At 28.0% G+C, this 19,348-nt stretch overlaps 2 protein-coding genes across 9 annotated transcripts; both read right to left on the bottom strand.

Annotated features, from left to right (window-relative positions):
• Positions 1–2,335: 2,335 nt before the first annotated feature.
• On the bottom strand, positions 2,336–9,111 carry LOC126836184 (uncharacterized). Of its 2 annotated transcripts, XM_050569372.1 has the most exons (12): positions 8,981–9,111; positions 7,836–7,902; positions 7,726–7,755; positions 7,574–7,636; positions 7,111–7,164; positions 6,570–6,599; positions 5,726–5,752; positions 5,494–5,544; positions 5,144–5,173; positions 4,843–4,941; positions 3,156–3,248; positions 2,336–2,720 (listed from the first exon to the last, which is right to left on the bottom strand). In XM_050569372.1, exons 2-12 carry the CDS (start codon positions 7,894–7,896, stop codon positions 2,464–2,466), a joined length of 795 nt encoding a protein of 264 aa, XP_050425329.1. In that variant the 5' UTR covers positions 7,897–7,902; positions 8,981–9,111; the 3' UTR covers positions 2,336–2,463. The 2 variants fall into 2 exon arrangements, with proteins under 2 accessions (XP_050425329.1, XP_050425330.1); XM_050569373.1 differs by lacking the exon at positions 5,144–5,173.
• A 4,277-nt stretch (positions 9,112–13,388) lies between these two features.
• LOC126835442 (uncharacterized) lies at positions 13,389–19,329 on the bottom strand. Of its 7 annotated transcripts, none has more exons than XM_050568027.1 (15): positions 19,196–19,328; positions 18,239–18,358; positions 18,071–18,125; positions 17,555–17,631; positions 17,445–17,474; positions 17,295–17,357; positions 16,864–16,920; positions 16,634–16,663; positions 16,522–16,548; positions 16,377–16,439; positions 16,037–16,069; positions 15,529–15,558; positions 15,281–15,370; positions 14,652–14,741; positions 13,389–13,777 (listed from the first exon to the last, which is right to left on the bottom strand). In XM_050568027.1, the coding sequence occupies exons 3-15, from the start codon at positions 18,079–18,081 to the stop codon at positions 13,518–13,520; spliced, it is 861 nt and encodes a 286-aa protein (XP_050423984.1). In that variant the 5' UTR covers positions 18,082–18,125; positions 18,239–18,358; positions 19,196–19,328; the 3' UTR covers positions 13,389–13,517. The 7 variants fall into 7 exon arrangements, with proteins under 7 accessions (XP_050423984.1, XP_050423985.1, XP_050423987.1 ...); XM_050568028.1 differs by having other exon boundaries at positions 16,389–16,439; XM_050568030.1 differs by having other exon boundaries at positions 17,555–17,621.
• Between the last annotated feature and the right edge of the window lie 19 nt (positions 19,330–19,348).

Below are 19,348 nucleotides of genomic sequence, written 5' to 3'. Positions count from 1 at the left end.
CAATGACACTTCTATTTATATGTACATAAATTAGGATACCAAAAACTCGGCTATTTACAAAAAAACATTTTTTAAACCACAAAAATATTGGACGTCTTATAATTTCAGACACAATTTATCTAAATTAATAATACCTGCGTAACACGTTATTAAAAGTTGAACTGAATAAATGTTTGATTAATTTCAAAATCTTTCAATTTCATCGATTTTTTTATAAAGTATTATTAGGCTTCTATTTAGTATTCATTTCTTCAAAACTTAAAAGTGTTTTGTGAACCCAAATTTTGAAAGTTCTACTCCTAATATTTATATTTTACTATAACAATATTTCTTGTTAGTTACTTATATTAGTTTATGGATCGCGCTTGGTAATTTTTATTAAGTTCCTGGTGAATATTTCATAAAAAGTTGGGAAATTCACGATATTTTTTTTTAATATGTTAGATAATATTATACACTTTAGGGGTAGGCATGTACTTTCTTGATTTTTAAGACTCTTCACTGTATGTTCTACATGTCAAGGTGGTTCTAATAAGACCCTAAATAACAAAATTTGTATTTTTTATCTTCATGACAAGCTCTTTATAATGAGTTTTAAATCAACTTGCTATCTTTTATAGTTCAGAGCGAATTGAGAATTAATCGTTTTGAGATAGTAACATGCTGACTTTTTAAAATTCACATCACTTATACCGCGCAGGTATAAAATGAGATTCACATAATATATATTATCTTATATTAAAGATAAGAAAAATATCTTCTTATTTTTACTGTGTAGCGTTTTTGTTGTTTTCCTATTCACTACACACTCATACAGCTTTTTCACTTCAATTACCAAACGAATTTGATTTTTTTAAAAATCAAGCAAGCATCAGAGTTTAATAACTGTTAACTAAAGTTGTAAAGCGATTATTTTTATAACATGTAAATGAAATCGTAAAGGAATTTCCAAATTTAGTATTTTGAAATGTGTTAGGAATAATAAGAAAAATTTAGTACAAAATTAGGTATTATGTATAGTATATTTATATCAATTAGGAGTGTGACTTTAAAAATTCAGATTCGCAATTATGTCCAAACAGAAATTGTATACAAACAAACTTTATTTAAGAACAATAATAGACAAAAAAATTGATGAATAACGAAAGATTTGAAATTTTAGAATTATTCTGATCCTGTGTATAGACAAAGGTAGGATCTAACTTGTATGAATATAACTGTTATATAGCTAAAAAAGATGTAGTTAGACTAAATTATTGTCACCCGGAAAAGTTACTCTAGAAAAGGCCCAAAGCTACATATTAGTATATAAGAGTTGGGTCTGACTCAAAGGAGACTTTGATCTTCATATCCTCTTTTACACCTGATACAAACAGTATTCCTTTGTACTATGTTTATCATCTACATTAAATATGTTTTTTTTTTTAATTTAACTTCAAACATACAATATTTGTTTTTTAATCTTGGAAAATGTAATTAGTTTTAAAATAAATATTGAAAATGTTAATCCTTTGTTTATAAATATTTATTTATTTATTAATTACTGACACTCAAAGGGTAAAGTGTATAAATGTACGTTTATATAATATTTATAGATACGGATAACATAAAAACATACAATGGCACTACAAAAAAAAAAAACTAATAATTTACAATGACAAATTATTAACTTTAATTTTTTCTTAATGAGCTTTTTGCTGAATAGTAATTTTTATTAGGTGGTACTGATAAAGAAGTAGTTGATTTTGTAATGATATTATGAACTTTTAGTTTTATTAGCATGAGTAATAATTCGTGACAGTCAACGTTGCCGTTAATTAGTCTGTGGATAAATGCCACATCACCTAGATTTCAAAGACTCTTTACTTAACTTACTTGAAATATCTTACTTGAATGGATACTCTGTACTTTATCTGGTTATCTCAACACACCTATTTGGTTTGGATTCCATTAAGAACTACACGAGTTTTAATTGATAATTTAGACAATATGCCGAGAAAATAAAATACCTTCAATGGTGTCATTGATTTAAACTAGTAGACCAAATAAATTAAAAATGTTCACACTCATGTATGGAGCAGTTAGTACAATTACTTATTACTATCATCACAGAAATCAGACTGTTAAAATACACAAGCAGGCACGTAACAAATGGTAAACTTGACTGGAAGAGTTGCAAACCACTTCGACGCCCCAGACAGAGATAGATGGATGAAGTGCTGAATGACATGGAACTTCAGATAGGTTGATGCAGAGAAAAATTCAAATTTTATTTTAAAAAAATACTTCAAATCAAACATAAGCATTAAGCAACAAATATGATTATAATCATGGGTAAAACTGTTTATTAAAAATTTACAACTCGAATATTTGTGAACAATGCGAATATTATTTGAATACAGTTAGTACAATTATTGTATAATATAATTTTAGATAAGTTATACTATTGTTTCTTGGTTTAAATTATTGTAACTGTTCCCTAAGTGTTTGTTCCCTAAGAACTTCTCTGTCACTATCACCACTGCCATTTATGATTATTTGCCACCAAACGCCATCAATTTCTCTGTATGATTTGTATGATGTCTTTTTCTCTTTTAGAACACATGTGTCGTAAGAGCCAATCTCAATAACTCTTATAAACGATGTTGGGAATTTTGTACTCATGAACAATGCCATAAAACAACACATCGGTAAAAATGGGATATGCTGTTCACGTCTATCTAAAAAATCAAAAGAATTTTTTTTTTTTATTTAGCCAAATTTACAACTCTTCTTTATAGTGCAAGACACAAGTACGTTACTTTAAAATAAAATAATATTAATGTATGAACGGTGTTCTTATTGAGCAGCCATGCAGTTTAAATAATTATAAGGAAGTATGTGTAAGTTGTCACTAGATATAATAAAAACTCAAATTGGTATTCTAAAGAATTGTAAGCAATAAACAAAACCTTTGAACGCGATTATCGCGAAACATTTGTTTTTTAGTTAATACACTCTTTTTCTGATAGCGTGGAATTTATGTCTATAAAATGTTAAGCATAATTCAAGTATTTTTTGATATTTTTAACATTGGTGTACTCGTTTCTAAAGAACTTATCCGCGTAACAATATTATAGTTAAAAAAACTATAACTACCCTATACTAACACTTACTTAATACACGCATGATTTTATTTTTCAAAGATTCTGTATAAACAAATCTTCTTCCTTCTATAAGAGTGGCCAAATTTTCTAGGTTATCAAAATCTACAAAAAATAATAAATAACTGTGTTGATAACAAATATTAAAAAAAATAACTAGGTAAGTTGATCATTTACGTTGTATACCTGCCACTAGTATTGAAGCACAGAGAAAATATTCTTACTTTATACGAATGCCATTATAAGTGTTTTAATCGATTAAATTCGTATGTTAATAACGAAAGTGGGCAAAAAGAGCGTGGGGTGCGATGGTCAACAGAGTGTTATGATTGCAATGACTGGCTCTATGGTTCGATGCCATTTATAAGAACCTGTGTTGCATGTTGTCTGTCGAGTCACTAGTGTTTGATATCGGTCACGATGTATAGGACTGAACCACTGAACCGATTTCTTTGTACAGCAACTTAATAGATCAGAATTTAAATAAAAAAAATTCACCCCTTCCCCTTCAAAATGCAGTAAAAACCAACAAATTTTATATATTTTTCAACTTAAAAATACGATTCTGTATAATAATTTGTAATATAGCTGTATGTTTAACTTATGTAACAATTTGTTTGACGCCAGGCTTTCTTACTGTTTTTAGTCATATCAGTACTTCCAATGACATCGTGCTACTTTCTGTATTTTTCATCGCCAAGCTGCTTAATAAGATTCTCTCCGACTGCAATAGTATCCTCGCTAAATGGGTTGTTTTTAAACAAATCTTGATATTTTTCAATCAACTGTCCAGTCTCTTTACTTAGGCCTGGTATGTACTTCTTTCTACAGCCACGTGGTACATGTTGTCTAGATATTTTTCTTACTTTATCCGCAAATACTTCGTAGATTTCTGGTGTTGGCTCTAGGTTCTGTATTTCCTTATCATTGGCTTCACTGTATTTTCCCCAATTAGCTTTTTTGTAATTAAATCTCCTCTTGAATGGTATCGTTTCAGACCTAATAACTTCGTTTATTTGTAGTTTTAATGCTCTGTGTTGCGTTTTCGGTATGGGAGTGCATACATCCTTGAGATATTGCTGGCTTATGTTACTACTTACAAATATTAGGTCCTGGTTGTATCCCCTTTTCCGTCGCCCACTATTCAATGAATTTGGAAGTTTGGGATCGTCAATTAAATCGAGTAACTCTGATTCAGCCCATTCTTGAACCTTTTCACCATTTTGATCAGATGCTGAGTATCCACAGCTAGGGCTATGGCTGTTGAAATCTTCAACCACTATTTTTGTAAGGCCATTTTTAAAATTCAATGGTTTTTCAAAAATAAAATCCACATTCAGAAACTTTCGATGTTTTGTGAGGTTGGTCCTAAAAAGGGCCGTTTTAGGGGGCTATTTATTGGCATTTTAGCACCGGTGCTGGCAGAATTAGTCAGCTGTGAAGACACAATATTAACAGAAGCACCACGTGAAGGTCTCTGCCTTGCCCCTCAAAATTAATTAATAAGATTAGTCAATGAAAATTAACAATCGATAAAACTAATCAGGCCTATGTTATTATCTAAAAAAGTCGCATGCAAAACCTGTAAGTAGTTTCGAAGATTACCGTCGATAAAAATTAGAATCTCTCTTTTATATTCATAAAAGAAAAAATATATATAAATGGTTAAAACGTATTACAACACTATATTAACATTTACCTAATGCCCGTCTCAATATATTTTTCAAAGCGTTTTCAGTAAGGCGTCTTCTCCTTTCCGCAAGTTCTGTCAAAGTTAAGTTCGTGAAATCTGCAATAACTATTAAAAGATTGTTTTGTTAAAAAAAAAATTGATTTAAAACTAAATTTGTCGAACGTCTTATTTTCCCTACCCAACTAAAAGTCTATTTTTATCCAATTATTGTTTGACATTAAGAAATTAAAAAAAATGTTTAGCAAATTTCAGTCTTAAAACCGGCCGTAAATAGCATATTTAAGACTGATAAAAAATGCGTAGTTACTTTGGTCTGTAACTTCAGGAATAGGAATTTCTGTAACAAATATATCAAATATCAAACCATTATACAATTAATAAAGCCTGGTTTTCATATTTTATCTACAACGGTTACTCTAAAACTGGGATTAATTAGACTTAGTAATAATTATTATGACAATATTTTACAATTATTACTTATAGCAACGTTCGAAAAAACGGTTTAAATTATACTTCGAGTGGTTATCAAAAGCTTATGCAAAAAATCACAAAGCGCTATGATTAAACTTCAACTTCGTTTTTATTGTTTCTCATTAGAATTATAGAATTATACATTTTACAAATTGTTCGTTGAAAAATGTTAAAGTTTAAATTTACTTAATTCACGTTTGATTTCTTCTTGCATGGATATTTGGATTGCTATTGATACTGTAAATTTAAACAAATAACAATTTTAATGCACATAATATTTCTTGTAATTGACACCAATATGTTTATAATATAAAAATGATTACTTTTCAATATACATGTATATAAACAATGAATAAGTGTAAAGTTTTGTAAATTAAAAAAATATGTATCTATATATATTTATATATCTTGCGGTTACCATTCATAATCCCAATGTATGCTTGTTCTGAAATTAAAACGAGAACATTGTGTATTTAACGAATCTACGACAATCGAGCGAACACTATTGAGCGCGGCGACAATAAGGTAAAAAAAATATATATAAAAAATATTTTTCATTTTTGAAACATATTTTTTGCAAATAAAAAGCACTCGTTACTTATGTACAATATGTATTTATTTGTGTTTTACATTTTTATAATGTACATGTATAAAAATATAAAAAAATAACTTAAAATAACAATATTTATTATTATTATTATTATTGCTGGTTATTATTACCTGTGAGGGCATCGCTCCTAAAACTGCTCGAGTACTAAGTTCGGTGTATTTTGCCGTTGTTCTAAAGTTTGCACAGCTTTTTCTCGCTCAACTTTTTGCAATATCAAAACCATCCGTTAAACTACTACGACCGCTATATTTTGTTCGTAACACATAAATATCACTTGTAGCACAAAAGGTCTCATTATTTTTCGCATTTAATATAACGTTCCATATTATTTACTGACTATATGATATTATACTAAAAAAAATATAGCGAAAAACGTGAATTCACTATTGGCAGTGTACAGTGTACAGCCTACAGAGCTCACCTTGCTAAAAAAAATTGACACGGTCGCGTATTTAATAAGCCACGGAAAGTAAAAACTAAAATAAGTACAGATACAATGTACTCGTATAAATGATAACATTACTATAAGTGTACGATTTTTTTCCCCTTGCGCTCAATTGTCGCCGCGCTCAATATTGTCGGGACACCGCATTTAATAAATATCGAAAAACTGTGTGGAAATATTCCCATAATATGCTATGTAAATTATTACCAGGTACAGCGATCATACGGTTCATAGTATCTGAAATTATTATCATTACATATCATATTAACGATATTGCATTTAATTTTCTATTCTATTATAATATCCAGGAAGACTAGATCAAGGTAAAGAAAATACGTGTGAGTGATGTGATGTGTGTGCGAGTGGATTTTCTAAATGCCTCAAACTTATATATTCTACGCAGATAGTTCCATAAATTCGAAAAAATGAAAACAAAATTTATCGTGTGAATTGACATGAAATGACCCAACTAGGTTGGCTGGATTACAATAAATAAACGAAAATCTATTTTGAAAATAAAATTGATTATAATAAAGTATAACTATTAGACAAAGTTGACAGAGCTAAAATTATTTTTTTTTTTTTTCATAATGATTTCATATAATAGATTTAAGAGAAAAACGTATGACTTGGGTAGGCTAGTAGATCACTTATAAATATGGTGAATTATGGTGGTAATATTTGGATATGGTGAATTTAAAGAGCAACTTATATGTAATTATTATTATTATTATATAATTTTAATTACCTAAACTATAGTTATTACTGTTTACGATTTTTTTGATTACATGTTCCAATCCATCTAGAACAAACAAATGACGGTTTGTGCTATAAAACATTTTTCAAACATAATAGATATATGAATCATCAGAATAAGCACTTACACGCTCTAAATGATGACCTTTTGACTCAACGCTACTCACACTACGTCAACCCCCACCCCCCCCCCCCTTGATCTAAAGTCTAAACCAAGTGCACTAAACTACAGAAACCACTACTTGTAAATATACCATATATATTTTATAAACATCAATTATTTAACATTCATAGCTTCTATATATGTATTTGCACAGTGATCAGTACACTGGTTCTATACACCACTTGCACGTTTCTGAACGGTTTATAGAAACTATATTTTTTAATTTACAAATAACTTGCCACTTTGGAAAACATAACGAAATGTCAGTAAATTAAATTAAAATAAATCTTACTTGCTATCAAGTTATCACCTACATAACAATCATTCAAATTATTGGCAAGCACTATGTGTGCATCTGTAATACATGATTTAAAAAATATGTATAAAAACAGTAAAATTTTAAACTTAACAATTTAATTTTTATAAAATACAAATGTTACTGACTTGTAATGGCAGTATACTTTTTATATTCAGCTAAAAAAAAAGTGAAATATTGAATTTTTTTTTTAATTTTCTTTTAAGTAGGTAAGTGTGAAAATAAAATAATTACCTACCTAAATCATATGTTGAAACATTTGCTATGACAAATGATATTAAAAAACAGAAAAGTTTCATTTTTATCTGTAAATAATAATAAATATATAAGTAATTTGTATTAGTCACAGTGCATCCAGTGCAGAGATGAGAAAATTTTGATATGACAAGGCAGTTTTATAATTGGTTAATATATATTTTTTCTAAATCCACATTACCTTCTAGAACATTAATTTGATTTTTTATACATAAAGGTAGAAATTGTACTTGAAAATACTTTATTGGGCCTAAATTTGTCTGAATTCATTCTAATAAAGATGCACAAAATATAAATCGGAATAGGTGTATGTTAACTATTCAAAACAAATTGTATGACACACTTAGATTACACTAATTAAATTAAAAAAGTTGTTTAACTAAATTTGTAACGTTTTATTAAATATTCGTATTAGAGTTAGCTTTTAAGAAGACATAGTGCACCTAATTTTCAACTTAGCCATGCACACTGCTTACTACTCGGACCCTTCATAGATTTAAAGTAAAAAAAAGGATTATGCTGTAATCAAAATAGGATTAAGACAGTATCTCATACCTATATTAAAACAAATTTTTAAAAATTCAAGTACAAGCGTTATAAACTGTATGAAAGTGTATTTTCCAACTGTACATATTAAGCCAAACAATGAATAAATAAAAAATGTAATAATGCATACTCTCCAAATGTCATTGCAATGCGATTTCATAAAGCAAATGTTGCTTCGAAACTATAACGTACTGTATAAAACTTAATTTAAATCTATGTTTTAAAATAAAAAAAGAACGTCGTTAATCGACACTGAACAAAATAACAAGAAATTTAATATAAAATGAAATACTGTTTTAGGTTTATTACACAGTGGCTTTTAGATTTTGTGTAGGACTGAGAAATTACTTGTACCGCAGTCTAAACTAAATAGGTGGCATAATATCCTGTAGTTACCATCTATTTTTTAAAACATTTAATTTATTTTAGAAATCTATTTTAAATACCTATTCGATTTATTATTAAAAATATAAAGGACATATTATTATGTAATTATAACACTAAACATAATTTAATATCTTAAATACTCATATAATAAATTTAAATATTTTCCTATATTTTAGGATTGATAGTGTTACTTACTTAAATTATTTAGTCGATTAAAATTGTATGAAAATGATCTGCTCGAGTAACTTGTTTAACTGTATTGACGTGACTTTATTGTCACTTCTCTTGTGTAGGGACTTATACTCCGAACGGAAACAGTAAAATTGTAATATATTTTTCAGTGTGACTATGTTAGTATATTTACATAGCTGGTCGATTTTTTCCCTAAATTTTGTTCGATATTATTTACATTACACTGACGTGGAGTCCTAATTATATCTTTTAATGTTTGAGATTAAAGAATTTTCACCATCTTACCGTCAATGCCATTTTATCGATGAACAAATTGTATAGATTTTTGGGTTTTGGTTTCCGCGATAAAAAAATTGACAACTGTCTTTTTTAATGGTTTTAATTACTTCTGGATTTGAAAAAAAATTGACTGAATACTTGTTATAAATAATTGGGAATTTTGGAATATATGATGTACTAAAAATTTAAATAATTTTCTAATAGCCCGACTTTAAGAAACTGATCGAAATTGATGTTGCAGTTTTTACAGCCGTTTTTATTATTCCTTTTAAGTTTTTATTTTGCTTATTTTTCTATGTAACATTCGTTTACAGAAAATATAAATTGCATTTTTTGTTTCGATATTCTATCATATGTATAAGAATATTAAATGTTTGAATCATTTTTTTAATTTTGTTTATAGTACGGGAGGGTAGGGAGATTAAAGTGAATTAACAATAACATTTTAAAATTTTGTTTACTAAAAAAAATCAACTAAAGGATTAGGACCTTTAAACAGTAGATGTATTAACCATATTAGACATTTATACCGGATTGGTAGTTTTAGTTTACGTTGAATAGACCTCACTCCTTGCAAATCCCAGTATTTCTTTTGTTCCAATATCTTCATGATTTCATCCTTCCCAGCAAAAGGTTTTCCAAAGATAATTTGATAAAAGACATCATAAAATATGTTTTTAGGGTCACTGATTATGAATTTAGCATCAGTTTTTCATTATACCTCTTACTTAAGAGGTAAGTTGAGATGGGGGATGGGGGTAAGTTCTAATATTTTTTTAAATGTTAAAATTTGTTGTTTTTATTAAGTATACTTATTTTGTGATTTTATAATAGGTCATATGATGCTAAATTTTAAGGAATTTCTACATAAAAAAAAGTTATTGTGACTACAGATACAAAAAAACATATCATTTTACAACCAATACCTTCTCAGCTATCGCATAGAAAGTAAAAAGATGAAAATGATGTTTTTCGCCATTATGGTCAATAATTAGAAAATTTTATTATATGCAAATATCACATTATGTGTGTCATCTTGTTTTGTAAGGATGGCCAATTGTAACTATAAAGTTTATACTTATTTCAAATAATTCTGTTTTCATATGAAAGAAGGACTTGATAGACTGAGCGTGAAGTAAGAAGTAAATATTGGAGTGAAGTGTAATAAAGAGTGGATATTGTCTTTTTATAGGAAAATATCCTATATATTATAGACATTTTTATATCCGTCCTCTGAAATCGTCCTGTTCACTGACTGTTGTCAAAGAAGGTGGCGATGAGTCATTGGAATGGAATTTTGTAGCTTGTCCAGTGTACATACCTTTAGTTTTATTTAAATTAGTTGTGATATTATTACAATTTACAAATGAGTGCAAATATATTATTCTATGCATACAACTGTATAAAAAACTTAATAATGTTATATACATTCGATATTTCTATAATACACAACAATTATAAATATAAAAGAGTCAGTTCAATAGGACATGACGTATAGCAGTCCCATGAACAAATTATCTGGAAAAATTGACTGGAAGAGCTACAGACTACGTTTATTATGCAATACATTAAAAATGTAAATCTTGGATATTAGTGAACAATGCAAACATTATTTGAATATAATACCAATAGTATTAAATAATTTTAGGTGAGTTACACCATTAATTCATGGTCTAAGTTATAATAATTGGTCTTGAAGTTGTTGTACTGTTTCATCTATGTCATTGGTGTTTACTTCCCACCATGTGCCATCAATTTCTCTGTACACCTTTTTTCGCGTCTTGCCTTTTTAATATTCTATGGTACAAGTTTTATAATTTTCATTTTTCAGAGCCATTAACTCTCGTGCTGGACTTTTTGTGCACAAGAATAATGCTATAAATTGACACATCGCTTGTAATGGAATATGCGTTAGTATATCTAAAGAAAAAAACAATTTTTATTTTAAATAGCCTAATATAGCTTACTAGTACAAAGTATTCAGTTTGCCTTTATAGTGAAATATGCCTATACTACCTTAATTGTAAAGAAAATTATTTATGTATACATATTTTTTTTAATCTAAAAAGGTTAATAATCTCTAAATTAATACTAACCTACTGAACGGACGATTCTATTATTTAAAGCGTCTGTAGAAGAACGCATTCTCCCTTCTACAAGATCGGTCAAATTTCCATAATCTGCAAAATTTAATTAATTACCGTACTGATAACAAGATAAAATAAAATTCAAAGTATCCACACTACAAGCGGATACATAGGCACATGTGTATGTTAGTAGTTTATTAATATTTGGCCTTAATCGATTTATTGGCAACATTCACTTGGTTAGTTATTTTAAATCAATTTAACTCCATCCCCATCCCCATCTACGTCCTAATACCTTATCACTGTTGATATTGGTAAGGTTACCTATTAGGTAGGGTTTTGAGCCCTAGGACCACTCTAAGACTGATTAATCGACAAAAATTTCTATTTTATACAAATAGTAGTGATGTTCATCCGAGGACCGTTTTATATACAACAAAGTTAAACTGACTATCGTGGACAGCGAAAGCGGAGAAAGCAGGAGACCGATGAACGGACTCCTTCTCCTCTTCGGTGGACCAACAGCAGTTAATAAGAAGTCAAGGACCACAAGGGCAATGGTTTAAAGTCACGACAACTTATATTAACACTTACCTGATTTATTACTCGTATTTAAATTTTCTGTAGGAACAAAACGTCCTCTCTTCGGTAAGACATGCAAAAATTAATAAATAACCATTTCGATAAGAAATAATAAAAATAGATAGTGAATTATTTGATCGTGATAATTAATAGTTAATTGCATTACATTTTAAAGAACTGTGATAATATTATATAATTTTATAACGTGCCATTAGTATTAAAACTCAAAGAATGTATTCTTACTTTATTCAAATTACATAACAACACAACAACAAGAGCAGTCAATTAATGCGTTGATTTTCTCTGATATGATATTAGGCAAAAACACCTAAATGGCGAATTGTTTCAAACATACGTTGCTAGAAAAACTATTTTCTTGGATTATTTTATAAAATTTACAAAGTAGTGATCGTGGAGCAATTTAAAAACAACTTTTAGTTAAGTCATAATTTCTATGCGAAATATTGAAATTTAAAAAAAAATTGTATAGTTATTAAATTATCATTGTAGTCGAAAATAAAAATGTAATTTGATCGATACACCAAAGAAGATAATGAACCTATACATAGTTTAATATACAAGTTTCAAGTTTAGGGCAGGAGGAAAGGAACGTGTATTTTTTTTTTTTGTATTTGCGCGCATTTCCAAACCGCACTTCCCCTCCCATCCTAATTTTTAAACTCTTATAACTTTAAAAAGAGTTATCCAAAACTGGTTATCGACAAGTCAAAATTTGTAATACGTTATTCTTTATTCAAAAAGGTTATTAATATATACATTAACGTTTAAGTTTCAAGAATTGCTATCAAAAAACCTAAGTTGGGAGGGGGGTGAAAACAAAAAAAATGTATAATACAAATTTAAATAAACTCACCATTTGTTTATTGGATTAAATATTCTTGGTCATTTTATCATAATATTTGTCCACTTTCCACTAAAATACAAGTTCATTATCTAATATCTTCATTTCAAGGAAAAAAGTAAAAACTAACAATATTTTCGGTGTATTTTTGATTTTATTATACATACTACTTGCGTTGCCCCGGTTATGCGATATGTCAATTTTTATAAAATTTTATCTTAGCTAACGGATTGTACGTTGGTTGCTGAAAGCTACATAATATATCCTTGTCGATTCTAATAGTGAATTCATTGATTAGGTTTTTGAGGTTATAACTTGTGTACAATATATTAAAGATAAAATATATCGTTTGAGTTTTTAAGATATAATTGTAGTTATTGATTCAAGTTTATTCGATTATTTATCATATTCTCAATACATTTGTAATTAATTCAGTGAAAGAAAACTCAAATTTGTATTTAATTTGGTTTTTTTTTATTTCATACTTGATTAACTTATTCTACTTCAATACTCGAAGAGAGATACACGTAAGGAGTGCTGAATAACCTAGAACTTACTAGAAATAAATAATGGCAAAGAAATATCAGTAGTTAGGTAAATGCAAAGGATAAATACACTTTTATTTTTACAAATCGAACCTGTATAATTATGAAATACATTAAAATATTTGACAGCTTGTTATACCTTTTTTTATTTATTTATTTATAACTTATACCTTTGACTCTTGATATTAGTAGTTGAAAAATACAATATTTAACTGTTCTTTAAATAATTCTCCTACATTGGTGATGTCATCGACGTCTACTTCATACCACTTGCCTTCAATTTTTCTGAACTTTTGGTCTTCTGTAATTCCATTCATTAGAGTACAAGTATACATATCACTGTCAATATGAATGTCTGTTGGAGGTAATGCTGGAAATTTTGCACTCATGAACAATGCTATCAAACGACAAATCTGTAGTAAAGTGATTCCCGGTCGAAATCCACCTAAAAAATAATATAGTGTGATTTAATTAATACATTTGTAAGCTAGAACTTATACACCTAACGTTTAGGTGTAGAATTACACTTTATTATAAACCACGTGACAAACGTAACAAGAACAAAGAACACTGCTACGCTGCCATACATGTGAACACGAATTAAAAAAGACACAAACTACGACCAAATGATGGCTGACTAGAGACGTGGGCATCAACAGCGCCCTGTGCCCCACCTAGCGCATTAATTTTGAGAAAATTGCAATTTTCAGATTTTTCCCTTTACTTACACTATAAGACCTACCTTTGTGCCAAATTTTACGTTTCTACCTATACGGGAAGTGTCTTATAATTTTGATGGTCAGTGAGTGAGTGAGTAATAAAAATAACAATTTTGAAATCCTCCCATTTTAAAACGGCTAAATATTAAGGCCTAAATTTTAGACAGTGTCCTAAAATATTTAAGATTGATTTAGGTTTCAAATTTTAAACGCCTACCTTAAGAAGTAGCAGAGATATGAGAGTTAGAAATACCGGGTGAATTGGTTCGTGTAAAGATACACTGGCATTGCTGGAACTTGGCCGGCGCACTGCCGTGCGTTCGGATAAAACAATAATAAGAATATGCATAGTGATCATATTAGACGGCCATGCTATATGCGGTTTAAAGAAGTATGTACTAGTTGTAACTAGACATTTTAAAAGTGTAAAAATAAATGTATATCTAAGATATTAAAGTATTATTATTGGTATTGAAACACAAATATTGTTATAAATCAAATATTTTCATGGCTATACATTTTCATATAAATACTTATATACTTGTATACTTATAAGAAATAATGGCTTAAAAATAATTATAACTCTATATTTATACTTACTTAATGCACGGGTGATTCTATTATTCATATTTAAAGTTTCTGTACCAACAAGTCTTCTCTCTTCCATAAGCTTAGTCACATTTTCAAAATCTGCAAAAATTTATATATTACCGTGTTACACTAAATACTAAAGTAGAAAATAAATTAGTTGCTCAAGTCACGAGTCTTTGTTAATTTAACACTCAATATAATATATCGCTGGCTTATGCAAATGACTTGATTATCATGGAAAAATCACAAGACGGATTAAGATCTTTGTTATGTCGACTGGAAAAAGTAGCACTGAAAGTAAAACTTCATATAAATGAGGACAAAACGGAATACATGGTCGCGGGAAAACGAGATAACAAGAGATTATATCCAACTCTAAATTTTAACAAACGAAATCAATCACAGGATCAATATGGTCAGATAAAAATGAATGGCATCACGATCCCTGTCAAATGATTTGAAAGTATAATTATCCATGAAATTAAATTAATGAAAAAAAGGTACAAATTAGTTTTGTACATTGAACTTAGTATTTCTTTTTTTACGGCGCAACGTCGCCGGAGTTGGAGAGCGAAAAAAAAAGAACCCTAAGATTTCGAAGATTACCTCGGACATTACAAGACTATATTTTTATTTACCTATTGCTCGGCTTAATATATGTTTTAAAGCTATTCCAGTAATACGTCTTCTCGCTGTTCCAAGTATTAACATATTTAATATTTCAAAAGCTGCAAAAAATATTAAGTAATTTAAATAATTTGGTCATAATATATTTTATTTATTTATTTGTTCACAAAAAAAAAAATACTATATAATCATACTATTCTAGCACAATTGAATAGTATAATTTATTTGTGTTTATAATAAGTATATTGTATATAATAACTTTTTCTTCGATTTTTGCGATTAGCTATACCTTGATGCAAAAAAAAAAAAATGTATACATGTTTTTTAAAAAAGCTTACTCTTACTAGTTTGAAGATTAAAAATCGTAGTTTTTTTATTCGTATTATAAAAAGAACGAATGGGTTTTTGAGTACAGTAGTTTTAGAGTAGCCATAATATTTTTATATTCATGCCGCATTTTATTATTGACTTACAATTTGAATATTGTAAGTCAATTTACCCCCACGCTTTAAGTTTATGCGAAAAAAGTGACCCTCTCCAAACATTTTTAATGGATTTCGTCATATGTAAGAAATTGTTTGTGTTTAAATTTATATATTTTTTTCTCTTGCGAAGTGGTAAAAATTAATTTACAAACATGATGTTCAAAATATCACAGTAAATGGTTTATAAGCCTCACTGTCCCTCTCCAACTATAAGTTAATTTTATTAAAATAATTAGCTGACATAACACATTAAAAAAAAAATAGCAAACATTTAGTTATTACCTTGGGTTTCATCAATAAGAGGAACAGCAATATCTGTAACAAATACATCAAATATCAAACCATTGTACAGTTAATAAAACCTGGGTCTTATATTTTATCTCAAATAGTCACTCTAAAACTGAGATTAATTAGACCAATTAATTAACACAAAATATTGTATTAATATGAAATTATTTCTAATAACAACGTTTGTATTAACGGTTTATATATTTTTTCAAACAATCATCGAAATTATAAGAAAAAACATTAAGCCATATGACTGCACCATAGAAAATTCTATTGTATTTCCTTAAAACTAAAAAAATTTAGATTTTAAAAATTATTCACTTAAAACATTCACTTTTATATTTACTTAATTCATCTTTTATTAGACGTTGCAAAGTTTCTTGAATATTTGAAGATACTATAGTTAAAGCAAAATACGTTTTAATATTCATAATATTTCTTATGATTGTATCAATAATGTAATATAAATATGCGGTTACCCAGTAAGTCGTTGTCGTATGGGTATTCTGAAATTAAAACGAAAACATTGTATATATTACGAATATCAAACTGTATGTAAATATTTCTATAGAATGCAATTAAAATTATTACCCGGTACAGTGATCATATTATACATAACTCCTGAAATTTACATTTTATATAATAATGTTAACGGATACAGTTTTCTGTTGTATTTTAAAGAGAAAAACGAAGCTCAAAGTAGAAAACATTATTTGTTTTAGCTATGTTAAAAATAATTGTTTTCCGCTCGATTATGTTTGATATTTAAAAACTTTTTACTACTTTAATTTGTTTTGATATTATATAACAATAACAATTACCTAAACTATAAATTTGGTCATCTTCAATAATTATTTTAATAACATGCTCCAATCCATCTAGAAAAAAACAATCAAAGTTTGAGCTATAAATAAGCTTCAAATAAAATTAAAATATATATATGAATCAACAGAATAAGTCCATGTTTAGACCTTGTTTTAAGTGATAGACATTTAAAATATGGTCCGCCCCCCACCATCATTTAGTTGAATAGTCTCTCCTTAAAACCAAGTGTACTAAATTATAGAAAACATAATTTATCCATATGCTCATATATATTTATAAATGTTTTATTTGTATAACATAGAACAGTCTTCAGTATACTAGTTCTATATATAGAAACTATAATTTTTAATTTTACTTTTTAACTTGTCAGAGAAACATAACTAAATAAATATATTTTAGTATATATTCATTTATAAATAAATCTTACTTGTAGCAAAATTGTCTTCGAAAAGAACATTGTGCATATCATTAGCAAGCTTAATGTATGCATCTGTAATACATTTTTTAAACATTTTTATAAAAACAGAAATTCAAAAAAACTTAAAAATAGTTGCTTTAAAACAAAAATGTTACTGACTTGTAATCAAAATATCCCTTTTATATCCCGCTGTAAATAAAGTGAAATATTTAGTTTGTTTAGAACGTTGAACTATATTAAGTAGGTATGTGTGAAAATAACATAATTACTTAAAATATATGTTGAAACGTTAACAAAGACGAATGATATTAAATAACAAAAAAGTTTCATCATTATCTGTAAATATCCATACACACAAAAATAATATATATTAATCACAATCGCCAATAGATATGTTAAAGCAAATATTGCTATAAACCTATCACAGACTGTATAAAACTCAATGTAAAGGTATGTTTTAGTAAAAAAACTTCTCTAGTTGACGCTCTATTGGTCTGATCAAAATTATTGAGTATATTAAATACTGTTGTAGGCATTTTACACAATACTTTTTAGCTTTTTTGTAGGACTGAGTAATTCATTATACCGCACTCCTAAATAAATGGTATATCTTGTAGTTACCATTCGTTTTTCAAAAAAAAAATTTATTTTAAAAATCTCTCCCAGTCATTGGAGTTTCACCATTGGATGGTATCTTTAAACACGCTATACAAAGCTAATATTATATTTACTAATATGTAAATACAAAGCTGTATATAGCTGTACAAAGCTTATATTATACTTACTGTAATATCATATGCTTATTGTAATGACTTTTAACTGTACTGATTGTATATTTTTCTAATAAAAAAAAAATTATAAATCAATTATAAATGCTTATCCATGATTGTATTTTTACTTAATATATTATAAATATATATAATAACTTAATATATGATTAAAAGTGTACATACAACTTTCGATGCTTGATAGAGTTCCGTAATTAAATTATTAAATCAATTTAACTTTTAAGAAAATTATCAGCTTGTTAAACTGTATGCTGTAACTTTCTTGCTTCTTGTCTATGTTTTCGACTGAAATAGTAAAATTGAAATATATTTTTTGTAGCGTACTTACGTTAGTTTACATAGCTGTTTAATTTTTTTAATACGACTACAATATTTCCTTCGATAAACTAATTCCACGACAGATATTTGAATTATGTTTGCAATATGTAAGACAATTAAATTCCATTTAAGCATGTTGAAATATCGAATTTGCTGTTGCGGTTTTCAGCTTTTCCGCTGTTTTTATTATTCCTTGTTTTTTTTTCTCATCTCTCTGACATTTCTATTTTTCTCACTTTGTAATATTTGCTTATAGAAAACATTGCTTGTGTTAAAACCGACAGGTATGTGTTATTGCTGATTTGCTTCGCAGCCTTTTGTTACAGACGCTGGTTCAATAACAAATTGCTACAAAAGACTTCTGCGTGGCCTTAGAAATTTAAAATGAAAATGTCCGTATTGTAGCAGTAGGTATACATTTTATCGAATAGTGTACTATAATAAATATGCATGACAACCACTTGTATCAAGGAGAATGATTATATTTTTATTTCGAAATTAAAAACTTTTGAAAACAAAATAAATATTCAAAATTAAAAACAATGATTTTCAATACAACTAACTACCGGAAACGGCACAGTTCTAGGCTAGTTAAACAAAAAGTAATTTTTATTAATTAGTTTGTTATGTACACACGTTTCTCACAACCTATAATATTAAATGTAACAATATACTGAGCCGATCATTACATAGAATTATAGACTAGTAGGACAGGTAGATAATTAAAAGAAAATAATAGAATCAACTCGGACTGATTAGTATTATAATAAACACTTTTCAGACAAAACACTAATGACTACATACCTGGGATAACCTATGGCTAAGCCAACCAGTATTCCTGACGGTCTAGTAAGATGAAAACTTGTAGCACACAGTGAACAATCAATCATCTACACAATCAATGGGTGCCTAAGCATATGGTTAGAGTGATACAATGTCTCCCTGTTGGGGTTTTGC

Source organism: Adelges cooleyi, unplaced genomic scaffold (genome assembly GCF_023614345.1).
Source record: "Adelges cooleyi isolate 19-005CV unplaced genomic scaffold, UGA_ACOO_1.1 ACOO_flye_CR_arks_rails_tigmint_CR_PRNA_23, whole genome shotgun sequence".
NCBI classification, from domain to species: domain Eukaryota; kingdom Metazoa; phylum Arthropoda; class Insecta; order Hemiptera; family Adelgidae; genus Adelges; species Adelges cooleyi.
This window is presented reverse-complemented; position numbering and strand designations above follow the sequence as displayed.

Bases quoted from the DNA above. Each gene is read 5' to 3' on its own strand.
- LOC126836184 (XM_050569372.1), bottom strand. From the start codon at position 7,896: ATGAAACTTTTCTGTTTTTTAATATCATTTGTCATAGCAAATGTTTCA. The intron at 7,756-7,835 runs GTAGGTAATTAT...CTTTTTTTTTAG, and splicing joins TGTTTCAACATATGATTTAG to CTGAATATAAAAAGTATACT. The intron at 2,721-3,155 runs GTAAGTGTTAGT...TTGATTTTTTAG, and splicing joins TAAAATCATGCGTGTATTAA to ATAGACGTGAACAGCATATC.
- LOC126835442 (XM_050568027.1), bottom strand. The intron at 16,070-16,376 runs GTGAATGTTTTA...TATTTGTTACAG, and splicing joins TGAATTAAGTAAATATAAAA to ATATTGCTGTTCCTCTTATT. The intron at 15,371-15,528 runs GTTATTATATAC...TATTTTTTGCAG, and splicing joins TCGCAAAAATCGAAGAAAAA to CTTTTGAAATATTAAATATG.